This window comes from Salvelinus fontinalis, unplaced genomic scaffold (assembly GCF_029448725.1).
Source record: "Salvelinus fontinalis isolate EN_2023a unplaced genomic scaffold, ASM2944872v1 scaffold_0186, whole genome shotgun sequence".
NCBI lineage: Eukaryota > Metazoa > Chordata > Actinopteri > Salmoniformes > Salmonidae > Salvelinus > Salvelinus fontinalis.
The window spans coordinates 273,094-290,013 of record NW_026600395.1 but is presented as its reverse complement, the minus strand read 5'-3'; the positions used below and the strand labels follow the sequence as shown (position 1 = coordinate 290,013).

Sequence of the window (16,920 nt, the reverse complement as noted above, 5' to 3'; positions counted from 1 at the left end):
ATCCTTGGTGGGCTTGGCTGCACGTCCAGGTCCCCTGCCTGCCCTGATCCTAGATCCTACGGAGAGAGAGAGAGAGGATCTCTCACACTGAGACCTGCCCACCTGCTCACAGCAACGCTGCCAACATACACAGACACCCTGCCCGCTCTATGCCAACTACAGTGCTCTATGATAGACTTGGTTAGAGCAGGAAGGGCAGAGGGAGAAATGGACAGAGACAAAGAGAGACAAGGTGATAGAGAGAAGATAGATATATAGACACTCTCTGCTACATCACAACTGCTCAGACACAGAGTCCCTGTCTTTCTATCCCACAAGTCTCTTGTCTGTCCACTTCCCATCCAAACAACAGAGGCAGCGCATACTAAGCTACTCTGAGAATTACATTTTTGTATCAAGCAGTGTCTGCTACCTGTATGTTGTTACACCCCTTACAAAAAAATATTTCCGTTTTGAAATTGCAGTTAAAGAGCAGTAACTACAGCCGACTGTGGTATTTTGGACGCTGCACTCTGACTGTTAGTTTTAGGACAGAACATCGGGAGTCTGTCTACTGGATACAGAGTCTACCGTTGTTCTGTCCCAAAACTATCTGACTGTAATCTTTTTTCTACTACTGTAGTAACTTGGGAAGTGTTAAGTAATAACTGTGTAATAAGTAACACAACATACTGTATTATTTCAGTAACTTAGCAGTTGTTAGAATTATTTTTTTTCATATTGTAGCCTCGGTAAAGATTTGGTAAAAATACACAAAACAACTGAAACAGCTGGAGAGTCAATAACAGACTACAATACAGTTGATATCCTGCCTGAATCTGTGTACCTGCCATGACTTTAAGCAGGCGAAAATATTAGATTTAGATTAGATGAGTTTATTAGTCACATGCACAGGTCAAAATCAGCATGTCACTAACAGGTCAATAAGAAATGACTATCGGTGCATTGAGTTTGATAGTTAGCTAGCAGGGTAGCCTGGATAACTAACGTTAACGATGATGCAACTTACCTTACTTACTCTGTTAGAAATCACGGAATAATTGAGAAAAATATGCATTTAGCAACTGTCAACATTAGGATAATGAATGTATATTTTTTAATAGTTATTTGTTCCTCTGATCAGTATCTTCCTGACTCTCTCACTCTCTAACGCTAGAAGTTTTGTCCCAGAAAGTGTTCCGTCAGACCACAAACATCTGGGTCGCAAAATATTTAGAAAAATACAACTCCCAACTTTCAATTCTTCTAACCTCCAAAGAAATACGCCATACTTGTAGTTTAAGCCTAATTGGGAATCATTGCTAAAGAAAATTACAAAACTACTACTCCCATAAACCACAACGTTAAACACGGAAAGATCGCTCACGTTTCCTGCCTCAGCAGCAGAGTTGTGTCTAGAGACAGGGAAGACCGAACAACACCATAACCTCAACCAACTCTACAATGAAACTACCACCAATAGTATCCTCTCTCGAGGTCGGCTTCTTCACGATACTGCTGGTAAGGAACTTCAATTGGGCTTCGACAGCTAACTTACACGTCCTCGTATTTCAAGTGCGGTCGGTCCGGTTTCACAAACAGTTAGCTAACATTAGAATTATGGGCATTCGTTTTTCAAAGTGATAGCTACTTTTGTCAATCACAAATTAAAGATGTATTGAACATGAATTGAGTCTTTACATTACTGTACCTAGCTAACGTTAACTGGCTAAAATATCTAGTCGGCAAACCAGGTTAATTGAGATCAGCTAGCTGGCTAGCTAAGCTTGGTAACGTTAGCTAACTGTTAGTTAGCAATGTAGAGACATGAGTCATGACCCTCCTTTTCTGTGATCACTCGCCTTACTCTGCCCTGTTATGTTAACTAGCTAGCTAACGACTGTGCAAGTCCAAATCAGTATCTTATTCTAGATGCATGGTGAATCTTAAATCCACGTATCATTGATTGTGTGAGCTAACGTTAGCTATCAGACTTGGCTATATTTGCTGTTTGTTTAACTTACCTAGCTAGCTAGCCAACAGCTAATGTTGTAGTTGTCTTGCTTGCTAACATATGTAGCTAACTAGCCAGGTCGTGGGACGGTGCCACAAGTTAGTGAATTTAGCCATAATCGTGTTGCGGAATGATGGAGCCGGTTGGCGAATTCCTCTGTTGTGGCTCACTCCTATTGGCTGACAACCCGGAACTGATCAAAGCTCTATTTTGCTGCTCAGGATATCGGCCTATTACAGTGTAAACTTTCTTTACAGTCAGTCAGGGATTTAAACTGTCATATACTTGTTAATCAGCACGATTCATAGCTTTTATAATGGCTTCTAATCTATAAACTGGAAGATGTCTAGAAAGTATCTACAAATATGTCTGTATTCATTAAAAAAAATTAGGGAATAGGCCTGTCTCGTCACCGTCACATACTTAAACCAGAGACAGTGGAAACATTTAATTACTGAAATATCTCTTGTTAAACTGAAGCTGTTGTCGCCCAGCAGACATGCAGACGAGTGTCACAGCCAGGCTGCTGTGAGATGACATCACTATACGCAATACCACTAGTCCTGTATTAGTTGACCCCAGAAATAGTGTGTGTACATTTTGTACATACAACCACATCCGCCACCACTCAGCCTTCTCTCTTAAGTGCTATATTACAGTGCATATTACAAACCACAGTAAAGACAGCTTCTCCTGTTAACACTGACTGTCACCTTAAACGCATACTGTACATACATACACAGTGCCCTCTGTAATTATTGGGACAGTGAAACATTTCTTCTTCTTTTGGCTTTACACTCCAAAAGTTTGGATTTGAGGTTATTTCATTTGAGGGTATTTTCATCCATATTGGGTGAACTGTTGAGAAATTACAGCACTTTCTGTACATGTTCCCCCCATTTTAGGGGACCAAAGGGCAAATAAAATGTTATTTGTCACATGCGGCGAATACTTAAAAAATGTAAGTAGAGCCGCACACTCTAGGAGCTCAGATGCAATAATTTAATAACCTCATATTCAACGTTTTGACAGACAAACTGTCTTCAGCAGGGTATAATCACAAACACTGCGGGGTGTCAAAGGACACACACACAGGTGTCTGTAATCATGGTGTGGCCTGATATCATTGGTTCATTCTCATATATAAAAATAACATACCAAAAACATGAATGGATAGCATTCCATCTTAGATACAATTTGCCTACCTAGGCCTACAAAACATTTACAATAGCAAAATCACAAGAAAGGCTTCAGATTAAAGTCTACGTTGAAACCAAGAGGAGCAAGGGTCTTTAAATTAAAGATCCAGGCAGCCTCTCGTTTTAACAATAAATTGTCGAGGTCACCCCCTCTCCTAGGGAGGGTGACATGTTCGATGCTGATATAACGTAGTGACATGCGCCGAATACAACCGGTGTAGACCTTACTGTGAAATTCTTACTTACAAGCACTTAACCACACAACTACTGATCACTACTACTGACTACACCTACTGACCACAACAACAAAACAACTGACCACAACTACAGGCCACAATCATACAACTACTGATAACAACTACTGACCAAAACTACCGACTACAACTACTGAACCCCGCAAAGTATCACCACAACAACACAACTACTGACCACAACCACACCATTACTGACCACAAAACTATGGACCACACAACTACTGACCACAACTACTGATTACAACCACACGTTTACTGACCACAACAACACAACTACTGACCACAAAACTACTTAACGCTTCTGACCAAAACTGAAACCACAAAAGATACTGACCAAAACTACTGATCACAACCAAATAACTGCTGACCGCAACTACTGACGACACAACTACAGATCACAACTACTGACCAAAACTATTGACCACTACTGACCACAACTACTGATCACAACTACTAACAGCACCAACTAAACTGACCACAACCACAAAACTACTGACCAAAACTACTATCCACAAGTACTGACCACAACCACAAAACTACTGAACCACACATCTACTTATCAAAACGGCTGACCAAAAACTACTGAACCACACATCTACTTATCAAAACGACTGACCAAAACTACTGAACCACACATCTACTTATCAAAACGACTGACCAAAACTACTGAACCACACATCTACTTATCAAAACGACTGACCAAAACTACTGATCACTATTGACCACAACTGCTGACTAACTACTGACCACGACCAAAAAAAGAATCACCACAACTAATGAACCTCCCTACTACTTACCCAAACTATTGATAAAAATCACACAAGTACTGACCACAACTACTTACAGAAATGACTGACCATTACTGAACGTAGGGACATGTGCCGAATACAACCGGTGTAGACCTTACCGTGAATTGCTTACTTACAAGCACTTAACCACACAATGCAGTTCAAGAAATAGAGTTAAGAAAATATTTACTCAATAAACTAAAGTAAAAAAAAGTTACACAAGATATTTACATAACAATAACAAGGCTATATACAGGGGGTACCGAGTCAATGTGCGGGGTACAGGTTAGTCAAGGTAATTTGTAAAGTGACTATGCAAAGATAATAAACAGAGAGTAGCAGCAGTGAAAAAAACAAAGGGCGGGGGTGTCAATGTAAATAGTCCGGGTGGCCATTTTATTAATTGTTCAGGAGTCTTATGGCTTGGGGGTAGAAGCTGTTAAGGAGGCTTTTGGACTTGGCACTCTGGTACCGCTTGCCGTGCGGTAGCAGAGAGAACAGTCTATGACTTGGGTGACTTTAGCATTTGGGGGGTGTGATATTTGTCCATCTAACTTTCTCACTCATCATTATTCACGATTCATTCAGGATTATCTGTAATCATGGTAGCATCCACATTAATGTAGAAGTGTTTAGAAACATATTCTATTCTTATTTTCAATTAAAGCAACTCCAAAATTACACACTACATTATTTACCATTCATTTCTATTGGGCACAAAATAAACTGAAAATCAACCAAAACAAACAGCAAATGCATCCAACAAATGTGTAGAGTCACAAGCTTGATGTAGTCATTGCGTGCTAGGAATATGGGACCAAATACTTAACTTTGTAATACTTTAATACACATATAAGTGAATTTGTTCCAATACTTTTGGTCCCCTAAAAGGGGGCGACTATGTAGAAAAAGTGGTGTAACTTCTAAACGGTTCACCCAATATGGATGAAAACACCCTCAAATGAAAGCTCACGATCTGCACTTTAACCCCACAGTCATTGCTTGATTTCAAACTGTTGGAGTTTACAGCCATAAGAAGAAAACATGCTTCACTGTCCCAATAACTACGGAGGGCACTGTGACCGTGTCTCTCGTCTTAGAATACACACCTTTGAAAGCTACTTAAGAGGGTGTGTCTTCCACCACACACACCGTTTTTGGATGAGTCAAACGACTGATGTTAGATAAAGCTTAGTTATCTGAATGTCCTCATTGACAGGATGCTACTGAGACACTGGTTTAGAGGGGTTCCCTTAGTATTAATACATGGGAAAGTCCAGGCCATGCTTAACTTAGCCCCAGTCTATATCCTAGCCACAGCCCTGTCTTCTGTCCTAAGCTCAACTATCAGTCTAGTGACTGGCTCTTGTTGCTGTTTTTGTGTGAAGTTATGGTGGTAGCAGAGAATTGGATTGCGCTGTCATAGGACTCGGAAATGCTTGCTGAGATACAGAGAATTACGTTTGATCTTCCAGGGAATGTGAGACTCGGCGTAGTTGAGCATCTCCAGTAACACCACTCTCCATCAACGATGGTGGATGAATGAAGATGTCTTACTCAGGCCGTTTACCATTGGAAAAAATTGTCACAGTTCCAATCTGCTTAAGGGGTGGCTATCCCATACACACAAATGCGATAGCAGCTGGGTCTGGTCTGCTTAGTTCATGGACTGTATATGAACCAGAAAATATTATGCAATGTGATATCTCACTTCTACTTCTTTCTCTGCCTCCGTGTCCAGTGTATGACACTGTCCTGGTCGCTCTAGTCCATGGGGAAGTTTGACTTTGACCCTGAGAACAGAGTCCTCTGTTCCACATCACCTGTGGCGTCAACGTCCATCAGAGAACTGAGATATCTGGATCTCAACAGGACTCATATGGATCAAATCTAAATAAATAATAGAAAGGGAGGGAGCCAAAGAGAAAGACAGATGGTTTCTCACCTGTTTGCCTGGTCTGGAAACAGCAACAAGGGAATTAATGGAAACAATAGGACAGCAGCTTTAGAACTTCCTCCGTTAACGCTGCAAACACTGACTGTCTAGTGGTTGTTTTTGGACTGGGCTCATGTCACATCTGTGTGAGAGACAGGTTCTAGCCATATCATCCCCCTCATTAACCCTTTCTTCTCCGGCTCTAGGTGACTGGTCTCTCCACTCCAGGCCAGGCTGAAATTACCAGTCTAGACACAGGAAACATTGAAGACATCCTCAGTAAGACATTGTCTGTGACAGGGTATAGAGACATCTCTGTGGTTCTCATCTATCCCGCTTTCTTTTTCCATCTCATCTATCCCGCTTTCTTTTTCCATCTCTGTGTCATTTCCTCCCTCTCGCCATCCTCTCTCCCTCTCTCTATCATCTCTCCCTGTATTGCCCTATCTTGTGTTGTCTCCTTCCTCAACGCCTCATGGCTGTTTGACTGTATGAATAACACTAATGATTCACCCACGAACCTCCCTTGTCTATGAGTATGTGTAAATGTACTTTAATTCCTGTGTGTTTGACGTTGTTGTAAAACAGTGGGTGTAACGTGTTTTTTTCCTCACAGACAATGCTGGAGTGGCGTTGGTTAATTTCTATGCAGACTGGTAAGTGTGTTAGTTCTCCTGTGAACATTTGTCCTCTCCTACTCAATTGTCTGTTTGCATACATTTTCTTTGTGTCCACATCAGTTGTTTGCCGTGTGTGTGTGTTTAATGAATTAGAATTCCAACATGCTTTAGTGGCATCATGGCTGGAGAGTAATGCAATGTGGCCAAAGCAATTACAGTATGACAGTTCCTCCAAAGGGTAACAATATCAAATCTAATTTGGATAAGCAAATTATACCCACATTCTCCCACCTCTCCTCCCAGGTGTAGATTCAGCCAGATGCTCCAGCCTATCTTTGAGGAGGCATCGAACATCGCGAGGGAGGAGTTTCCTGATGTCACTCAGGTGGTGTTTGCGCGCGTCGACTGTGATCAGCACTGTGAGTGACACGCTCGTACACACACAGGATTTCAATCCATAACATAACTTTTGGTTTTCCTAAACTCTGTAAAGTAATCTGATTACTTTTAGTTCATTTTACGTTACTTTCCCCTTAAGAGGCGTTAGGAGGAGATAAAAAATGTATGTTGCATTTTACTTTATGGGTTATGTAGGCTTCTTCTAAACCATTGCTTTCTACTTCAATACAGATAATCATACGATTAGGCTATATCTTTACATTAAAATCCATAGTCGGTCAGATTCCCGGTCGTTCCAATTCATGTAATTCTCTTGATCTTCAAGAATAGGATATAGCAATATAGATAAACCAAATTGTTTAACCTGAGCATGACCCTAAAACCAAGGACTTATTAGCCTACTCTGTTTATGATTTTGTTGTCATTGAGGACTGATTGGGCTCATTGCTTCAAGTTGAAAAGGAAATTCTGCTCTCATGGAATGGCATGCTTTGAACACTAACGAAAAGTGTGTGTGTAAAAATGAATAACATATGCTACATTTGCTATAGGCCTATTGTTTAAGCTTTTGTTGGTGACACTCTGATATCTCTATCATTTGCTATAGGTCTATTGTTTAAGCTTTTGTTGGTGACACTCTGATATCTCTATCATTTGCAGCTCTTTAAGTTGATCAGAAGTGTGCGGGTTTGAGCATGTGTCCAATAGGCCTATGGACATATTTTTTTTCATCGGCATGAATTAGATAGAGCAATAAAAGCCCCACTTGTGGTCTTGTTAAATTAAACTTGTTTTTGATAGCATGTGGAGCACAATACCATGGAGGATTTTAGAATGGAGGCGCCTCCTCAAACGTTTATTCCACAGACTGATCCACACTATGCAGCTGCAAGAGCGCATTTTTCACTGCCTGTCCACTGGTCGCAAAAACATTGATTGATAGGCAGCTTTAACTTCTTCAATTCAACCATTATTGGGTTAAAAATCACATGTTCGTTTGCCACAGCCATCCCCAACAACCACAATCCGTGAGGATAGCTAAATGAGAGAGCAGCAGTGTGATTCACATCATTGCGCTGTGTAGATATCAATAACACTACGAGGTACGACATCCTTACCTCCAAGTGTTTATTCAAGTCAAATGTATCATCTTTGGATGCCAACAGCAGTCAAATCAAAATCACATTTTATTTGTCACATTTTTTGTAAACAACAGGTGTATAGCCACTGCCTGTTCACCCCGCTACCATCCTGAAGGCGAGGTCAGTAAGGTGCATCAAAGCTGGGACGAGAGACTGAAAAACAGCTTCTATCTCAAGGCCATCAGACTGTTAAAACAGCCATCACTAACACAGAGAGGCTGCTGACTACATACAGACTTGAAATCACTGTCAACTTTAATAAATGGATCACTAGTCACTTTAATAATGCCACTTTAATAATGTTTACATATCTTACATTACTCATCTCATATGTATATACTGTATTTTATACCATCTATTGCACGTTCCCTTTGCCGCTCGGTCATCGCTCATCCATATATTTATATGTATATATTCTTATTCCATCCCTTTATATTTGTGTGTATTAGGTAGTTGTTGTGGAATTGTTAGATTACTTGTTAGATATTACTGCACTGTCGGAACTAGAAGCACAAGCATTAACATCTGCTAACCATGTGTATGTGACCAATAACATTTGATTTGATTTGATAGACTAACAGTAAAAGGCTTACTTGCGATCCCTTCTCAACTATGCAGAGACAAAATAGAAAACATATATAATAACACAAGGAATAAATCCACAATGAGTAAGGATAACATGGCTATATACACAGGGTACCAGTACTGAGTCGATGTCCAGGGGTACGAGGTAATTGAGGTAGATATGTACATATAAGTAGGGGTAACGTGACTAAGCAACAGGATATGTAATAAACAGTAGCAGCAGTGTATGTGAGTCAAGCGAGTTAGTGCAAAAAGGGTCAATGCAGATAGTCCGGGTAGCTATTTGGTTAACTATTGATCAGTCTTATGGCCTGGGGGTACAAGCTGTTCAGGGTCCTGTTGGTTCCAGACTTGGTGCATCAGTACCGTTTGCCATGCGGTGGCAGAGAGAACAGTATATGATTTGGGTGACTAGAGTCTTTGAGAATTTTTATAGGGCCTTCCTCTGACACTGCCTTGTATAGAGGTCCTGGATGGCAAGGAGCTCGACCCCAATGGTGTACTGGGTCGTACGCACTACCCTCTGTAGCGCCATGTGGTGGGATGCCAAGCAGTTGCCATACCAAGCGGTGATGCAGTCAGTCAAGATGCTCTCAATGGTGCAACTGTATAACTTTTTGAGGATCTGAGGGCCCATGCCGACTCTTTTCAGCCTCCTGAGGGGGAAGAGCCGTTGTTGTGCCTTCTTCACCACTGTGTTGGTGTGTGTAGACCATGTTAATATCTTATTGATGTGGAGGAACTTGAAGCTCTCGACCTGCTCCACTACAGCCCTGTCGATGTTGTGCCTTCTTCACCACTGTGTTGGTGTGTGTAGACCATGTTAATATCTTATTGATGTGGAGGAACTTGAAGCTCTCGACCCGCTCCACTACAGCCCTGTCGACGTGGATGGCGGCGTGCTCGGCCCTCTGTTTCCTGTAGTCCATGATCAGCTCCTTTGTCTTGCTCTTAATAAAGCCTTCATTTGTTTGTTGCAGTCGCACCATTAGAAGGACTGTATGCTACAAAAGCCTATTCCTGCTCTTTTCCTGCAAACCATCAAAATGCATTTGTTGGTCATCATAGTGGTCTTTGATTTGTGGTCCAACAAACTTAAACTGTTTTTTCAATGCTGATTTGAATGTCGTTGAGAAAACAGAAAGGTGTCATCATCCTTTCTGAATTTAAAAGTAATCCTAGAAGTGGGATTTTTCAAAAATCTGTAATTTGATTACAATATTTTAGCTGGTAACGGATTACAGTTCGTTTTTTGTAATCAGTTACTCCCCACACACACAACACACACACAGACGTTTGATAGGCACATCCTTTGAGATAAAGCAAATTAAAGGGAATTATTGATGACCTGCAAACCGTTTGAAGACTAATGACAAAACTGCTGCTGCCTGTGAAGACTGGAGCTTAGAGACACCCTGCAGTGAGACTGACACCTGCCAAACACACAGCACTATGAGAATATTTACTCTCAGTGGGGGGCAGCTTTCATCTGAGGGATCAGGGGCTGACTGACGGCTGTGTCTTTAGACAGCTTTAAACACCCTCTATCTGTCTTTTACTCTTTCACCTTTTTTCCATCCCCGTTTCTATCCATCCTTTTTTCTGATTTTCTCTACCTGCCTCTTTTCCTTCATTCCCCTTTCCTTTGTCCGCCTTTCTCCCCCTCTACCTCATTCTATATTAAACTCTGTCTTTATTCACCCCTCTCTCCCGCTCTCTGTCTCTCTAGCTGACATAGCTCAGCGCTACAGGATCAGTAAGTACCCTACGTTGAAGTTGTTCCGTAATGGGATGATGATGAAGAGGGAGTACAGGGGTCAGAGGTCAGTCACAGCCATCGCTGACTTCATCCGCCAGCAGAAGGTTGATCCCATTAAAGAGATACACAGTCTGGAAGAGGGCAACACTGTGGATGTGAGTATCAGGCACACACAAGTCAGTGTGTTGTTATCCAGTGTGCTATCAGTGTGTTGAAAATGTAAAAGGTGTGCCTCAGGGATCTGTTCTAGGACCATTCCTAATCTAAATATTGAATAATAATAATAATTTATTACATTTGTACAGCGCTTTTCATTATACAGAATAATCTCAAAGTGCATAAAAGTAAAAAATGTAAACCAAATAGAAGAAAAAAAAGACAACTATACAGGGCAACTGACACAAAGAACACAGCTGACGGGACAATGACACCAAGGACCTATCAACAGAAAGCCTCCTAAAGATTTGAATATGACTGTCCTCAAAAATGAATTGGTACTGAACCAGGAAATATGTCTCTCTCTCTCTGCAGAGGGACAGGCGTAACATTATTGGTTACTTTGATCAGAAGGATTCTGAGAACTACCACACGTTTGAGAAGGTGGCCAACATCCTCCGAGACGACTGTGTGTTTCTCGCTGCCTTCGGGTGAGTCAAGCCTCTTCAGACCAACCTTAGGGTCTACGAAACATTTATAATATAGTTTATATGTTTTTGGTCTGGCATTTGAGTAATCTTTTAATCTTTCCTTTCCTCTGTCCCTCCAGTGACGTGTCCCAGACAGAGAGGTTCAGTGGTGATAATGTGATCTATAAACCGATGGGGGAGACTGTTCCTGACATGGTGTACCTGGGCTCACTAACCAACTTTGACCTAACCTACGCTTGGGCGCAGGACAAATGTGTCCCTCTGGTCCGCGAGATCACCTTCGAAAACGGAGAGGTGCGTTCTCTACCTCTTTTTCTTCTCTCCGTTTGATCCAGTCCAAATGAATTCATTTAGGTTTTGGGCTAGCCCCGGTCTACACACCGCTGGGAGTCGTCTTCCAGGTCTGGCCTGGCTTCTTCCCCTACAGCAGCCCCACCATAATGTTATCCTGTCCTTATCTCTTTGCTCATTCATTGTCATATGAATAGAGGGGTGTGCTTTTCCCATTGTTACTTGGCCTGGGATGGCATCCACCGACAGCTGCGCCATTTGCCGACAACAAGGCATAGACACACACACCTGAATCTCCCACTGACCCGTTAAGGCTTCGAGATGCTTCCCAGCCGAAACAGTTTCTGAACAGTTTGTGCATACATTACATTTTGTGACGTTTTTGTTCATTTTGGACCCCGGCAAGGGTTTTATCTGCTGTTTTGGGCACACTATTTCTTTTCTTGAGGCAATCCGAAGTCGGTAGCCAAAGTCTACGCCCCCTAGTCACAGATTGGTCAACAGTAGGTATTCTTCAATGAAGTGCCTGTTGTCATTCAACGAGATGACCCGTGCTCATACTACACCAAACATCTTAGTCAGATGCAAAATTGCGCAACTAAGATCTCCTCTGCAAAAATGTCAACATTAATGACAGATTTCTTGAGTTATTTTAGATTAACTCTGACTATTGAAGAAGTGTATAGGGGCGTCTCAAAATGGACAAACAGTACTATTGCTTTTTTTCTCATTTTTCAAGCGAAGGTCTTTTAAGGGAGTATGCGAGCCCATCGTTTGGTTCGGCTCGGTGCCAGACGAACTGAAGCATGCTGACGCCTTCACTCTTCTTCCTCTTCCCTGTGTGTATGTGTGTGTGTTCCAGGAGCTGACTGAAGAGGGGATCCCATTCCTCATCCTGTTTCACGTGAAGGAGGACACAGAGAGCTTGGAGAAGTTCCAGCACGAGGTGGCACGCCAGCTCATCAGCGAGAAAGGTAGTGTGTTTGTCTTAAAAGTCTGTTTGTGGCCCAATCACCTGGGGAAATAACAGGGTGTGCCACAGGGTTCAGTGCTGGGACCATTGTTACTCTCTCTCTTTGTTCTATTTATTTGTGTTGTGTTTCATCCCAGCCAGGGACAGAGTTGCATTATATTTGTTAGATAACTGTACTATTATAGTCATGGTAATATCTTCTTAATAAATAATATAAATTATATTAATTACTATCCCCTCCTGCCTAGGATCTATAAACTTTCTGCATGCGGACTGTGAAAAGTTCCGTCACCCACTGCTGCACATCCAGAAGACGCCAGCAGACTGTCCTGTCATTGCTATAGACTCCTTCAGACACATGTATGTGTACCCTGAGTTCAGAGACATTGAGTAAGTACAACCTCTCTACTTTCTTTCACCTGTCTCTGGTTGAATTTTATTTTTACCTCTTAGCCATTTGGCCAACTATTTGGGGCACCTTGAGTGGTTCTCGACCGGTTCCAACTGACATTTCTGTGTTCAGCATGCTCTGTGTATGGCGCAGCATCAATTAATGTGCACTCTGTGAAAGGTCTGGTTGTCCCGCTTCGAACGCCGTCTCCGATGACCTGCAGTATGTGAAATCTGACACATCATTTACATGGAGAGCGACACGTCACATTTTCTGGCCTGTCCAGACAAAGGATAGATTTGCTCTGGCTGTGGAGCTCGCAGCTACAATTGTGATACGGCTTATGGAACGTTTGTCAGACCATGAGACATTAATTGTTAATCCAAAAGTATATATTTTTGATACTTCAAGGGGTCTTACAATTCAAACTCAAATAGTAAAATGATCCTTGGTATTGCTTTCTTAAAACCCCAAAAACTATAAACGCAACATGCAACAATTTCAAAGATTTACAGTTCATATAAGGAAATCAGTCAATTGAAATTAATTCATTAGGCCCTAATCTATGGATTTCACATGACAGGGAATACAGATATGCATCTGTTGGTCACAGATACCTTAAAAAAAAGGTAGGGGTGTGGATCAGAAAACCAGTCCGTATCTGGTGTGACCGCCTTTTGCCTCATGCAACGTGACACATCTCCTTCGCATAGAGTTGATCAGGCTGTTGATTGTGGACTGTGGAATGATGTCACACTCCTCTTTAATGGCCGTGCCAAGTTGCTGGATTTTGGTGGGAACTGGAGAACGCTGTTGACATCATCAAACTGCTCGCACACACAACGCCATACACGTGGTCTGTGGTTGTATGGCCGGTTGGACATACTGCCAAATTCTCTAAAACGACATTGGAGGCAGCATATGGTAGATATTTTAACATTCAGTTCTCTGGTGGACTTTCTTGTAGTCAGTGGCCTTTTATTGTACCCAGCACAAGGTGCACCTGTGTAATGATCATGCTGTTTAATCAGCTTCTTGTTATCCCACGCCTGTCAGGTGGATGGATTATTTTGGCAAAGAAGAAATGCTCACTAATAGGGATGTAAACACATTTGAGAGAAATAAGCTTTTTGTGGGTATGGAACATTTCTGGGATCTTTTATTTCAGCTCATGGAACCAACACGTGTTGCGTTTTTATATTATTATTCAGTGCAACCCCCCCCCCCCCCCCCCCCAGTTTAGACAGGACTTAGACTCTTATGGGTTAACAAATCAATAATGAATGATCTTTGTGATGGTGTTTATTTAATGGATTTTAACAGTTAAATTGTGGTGTTTGTGTCTTTTTGTTTTTACATAGTCTACAGTTACATAAACAAATGACAATGCTATTGTTTTTATTTGAAATGCATTTTCTTTTGTATTTTGTTACCTTCAAAAACACAACCAAGTGATTATTTTTGCGATAGCATATATGAAGTGTATTTATTAGACTGTTAGAATGTTGATGTCCAAAAGGCTCGTCATTGGCTTGAGGGGTTGTCCCTCGAGGCCAGGCTTTTCTAATGTTCATTTGTGTCTGACTTGAGTGACAGTATTTGAGATGGCTCATTATCGTTGTCATTAGATTATTTAGATCTGTATGTTGAAAATCTGCATTTGTCAAATATAATACATTCCATTACACACACACACACACACAGTCCACAGATTATAATAGAAATGTCACACCTTCTAGATAATTCTTCTATTGACGGCCCTGGACACCGGAGCTAATGTGACATGACTTGGCACGTGCAATTAGTGTTAACTAATCGAATGTAATTTCATCTAATCTATTTTACCCCCCATCTAAGCCCCTCCCCCACCACTCCCCCTATCACCTCTGTGATCAGACAGACAGAGCCCTGAGGTCTGACACCCGCTTCAACTAATTACATGACATGACATTCACTACCTCCTCCTCTGGATGTCTGTGGCTGTGTTTGCGTTCTCCCTCCCTCTGTCACCGAGATCAAATTATTTCATTAGCTGTGTGTGTGTGTGGTGTCTGCAGCCACCTCTAACATGCAGAGACAGCTTTGATATGGGACCCGCTCTGATGTGATATCACTTTATGACCTTCTGTCATCAACCACACTTCAGTAATGTCATTGGTAGACCTAATGATTATATTAATGTGTGTGCGTAGGATCCCTGGGAAGCTGAGGCAGTTTGTTCTGGACCTCCACTCTGGGAAGTTACACAGAGAGTTCCACCACGGCCCAGACCCGACAGACAGCACACCTGGACAGGTCAGAACACCTCACAAGCATACTAGTACACCGTCATTATGTGTGTATAAAACGGTGTCATTGCCGTAGTAGAGGGAGGTGTGTGTATATAAATGTGTTATTTCATCAGGAGGAGATCGGTGAGGTGGCCAGTAACCCACCAGAGAGTTCCTTCCAGAAGTTAGCCCCCAGTGAGACGCGCTACACACTCCTCAGGGACCGTGATGAACTGTGACCGCAACGACTTTACCACAACCCTGACCTATGACCCACGACCCCATGGCATGCCCCTGAGTCCGTGTCCAGAGTCAGGACAGGCCAGCGGGGTGGGACAGCAACACCCCAACTTACCCCCAACACCCTTAATGGAGAGAGGGGATAAGGAAGAGCAGAGAGTAGGTTAAATCCATGACAGCCGTGTTGGAATAACCTATATTTTCATAACTCTTACGTGTACAAGTTTTTATTTTAGATAAAAAGGATGAAACCAGAAGAAGAAAATGGTGGGGGGGGGATTAGGACAAAAAAGAAGCAAAGCGTTTTAACTTTTATTTTTGGAGCTTGTAAATAATAATAGTGCTTGTGCTGAGTGAGCGTTGGTCTGTGTCATCCTGATCTAAATTAAAAACAGATTACTTTAGGTTCAAAAACATGTAGCACCCTTTTTTTCCCTTTTTTTGACGAGTGAGATCCCTTGCTCCGGTTTTTCAGTCTCATTACGGTTCTTATCTGTGGGTAGTCCAGCTCAGTCCCGTTTGGGTGAGAGAGGGTTCTGGTCCTGGAGGACTACAGTGTCTCGGCTGCATCTCAATAGTTTACCCTCCTCGTCTCCTTTCCTTTATTTAAACTGACGTGAAAGCATATTTCTGGCAGGTATCCACCATGCTGCTTCCACCTATCCTATGATTTCAAATAGGAGTAATGAGAGGAGACGAGGAAAGGAACACATTGTAGAGTATTGAGATGCAGCTTTCTTCTCCCTGGTACTAAACTCATGCAACTGATTGGCCAGAGAGCCTATTCACCTAAGTCACGTTCAGGATGCACAAAATGTTTAGAAACAATGGAGGTACTACCATAAACTGTCCAATAGTTAAATGTTTGTTTCCATTGTCAGTCAGAAAAGCATTTTCTCCCTTTTGTACTTGAACGTGCCCCAGATCTGCAATACTGACTCAGACGGTAGTTCCTAAAGACTGAGAGGTGTCAGCCAGACACTGCTGCTCTAGAGGACAGGAGGGGAACCTCACACTGAAGGAGAAAAATCAGACTCTGGGCTGCATCTCAATCCTCTACAGTAGCTTCTTCTCTATCTGCACTGGTCTGACACAGGCCAGGCCATGCCCACTTAGCAACAAGTCCAGGTGACAGCAATATGGAAGAAGCTGACCTGGAAAGTATCCTTATTTCACCTGTCACTCAAATCAGTTCAGATGGAGCAATGAAAGGAGACGAGGAGTATTGAGACGCATGTTGTGTGTTTATTTATAGTACTGTGTGTACAGTCCCTCCCTAGAACCCAACTGTACCCTGATCTGACCAGTCACGGAGGGAGGGAGGTAGGGTTAAAGGGGAAGAAATCTCATTTCTAAATCAGTCATCTCGGAGAGGGAGAAAATAAAACAAGTAAATGAAACCATTTTACAGGATGTTGTGTGTTGAGTCTGTT

The 16,920-nt window shown here is 42.1% G+C and overlaps 1 protein-coding gene across 1 annotated transcript; it reads left to right on the top strand.

The window, feature by feature from the left end:
- The first annotated feature begins 1,348 nt into the window (after positions 1-1,348).
- Positions 1,349-16,900, top strand: LOC129844168 (endoplasmic reticulum resident protein 44-like). The gene is made up of 11 exons (XM_055912584.1): positions 1,349-1,500; positions 6,377-6,449; positions 6,787-6,826; positions 7,094-7,209; positions 10,646-10,830; positions 11,207-11,322; positions 11,442-11,616; positions 12,476-12,587; positions 12,835-12,976; positions 15,170-15,272; positions 15,382-16,900. The coding sequence occupies exons 1-11, from the start codon at positions 1,444-1,446 to the stop codon at positions 15,484-15,486; spliced, it is 1,224 nt and encodes a 407-aa protein (XP_055768559.1). The 5' UTR covers positions 1,349-1,443; the 3' UTR covers positions 15,487-16,900.
- The last annotated feature ends 20 nt before the right edge of the window (positions 16,901-16,920 follow it).

What these genes read in the sequence shown, in the direction of transcription:
- LOC129844168 (XM_055912584.1), top strand. Translation starts at nt 1,444, where the DNA reads ATGAAACTACCACCAATAGTATCCTCTCTCGAGGTCGGCTTCTTCACG. An exon ending in CGTCGACTGTGATCAGCACT is followed by an intron (nt 7,210 to 10,645) that starts GTGAGTGACACG and finishes CTGTCTCTCTAG; the next exon opens with CTGACATAGCTCAGCGCTAC. An exon ending in CCTGAGTTCAGAGACATTGA is followed by an intron (nt 12,977 to 15,169) that starts GTAAGTACAACC and finishes GTGTGTGCGTAG; the next exon opens with GATCCCTGGGAAGCTGAGGC.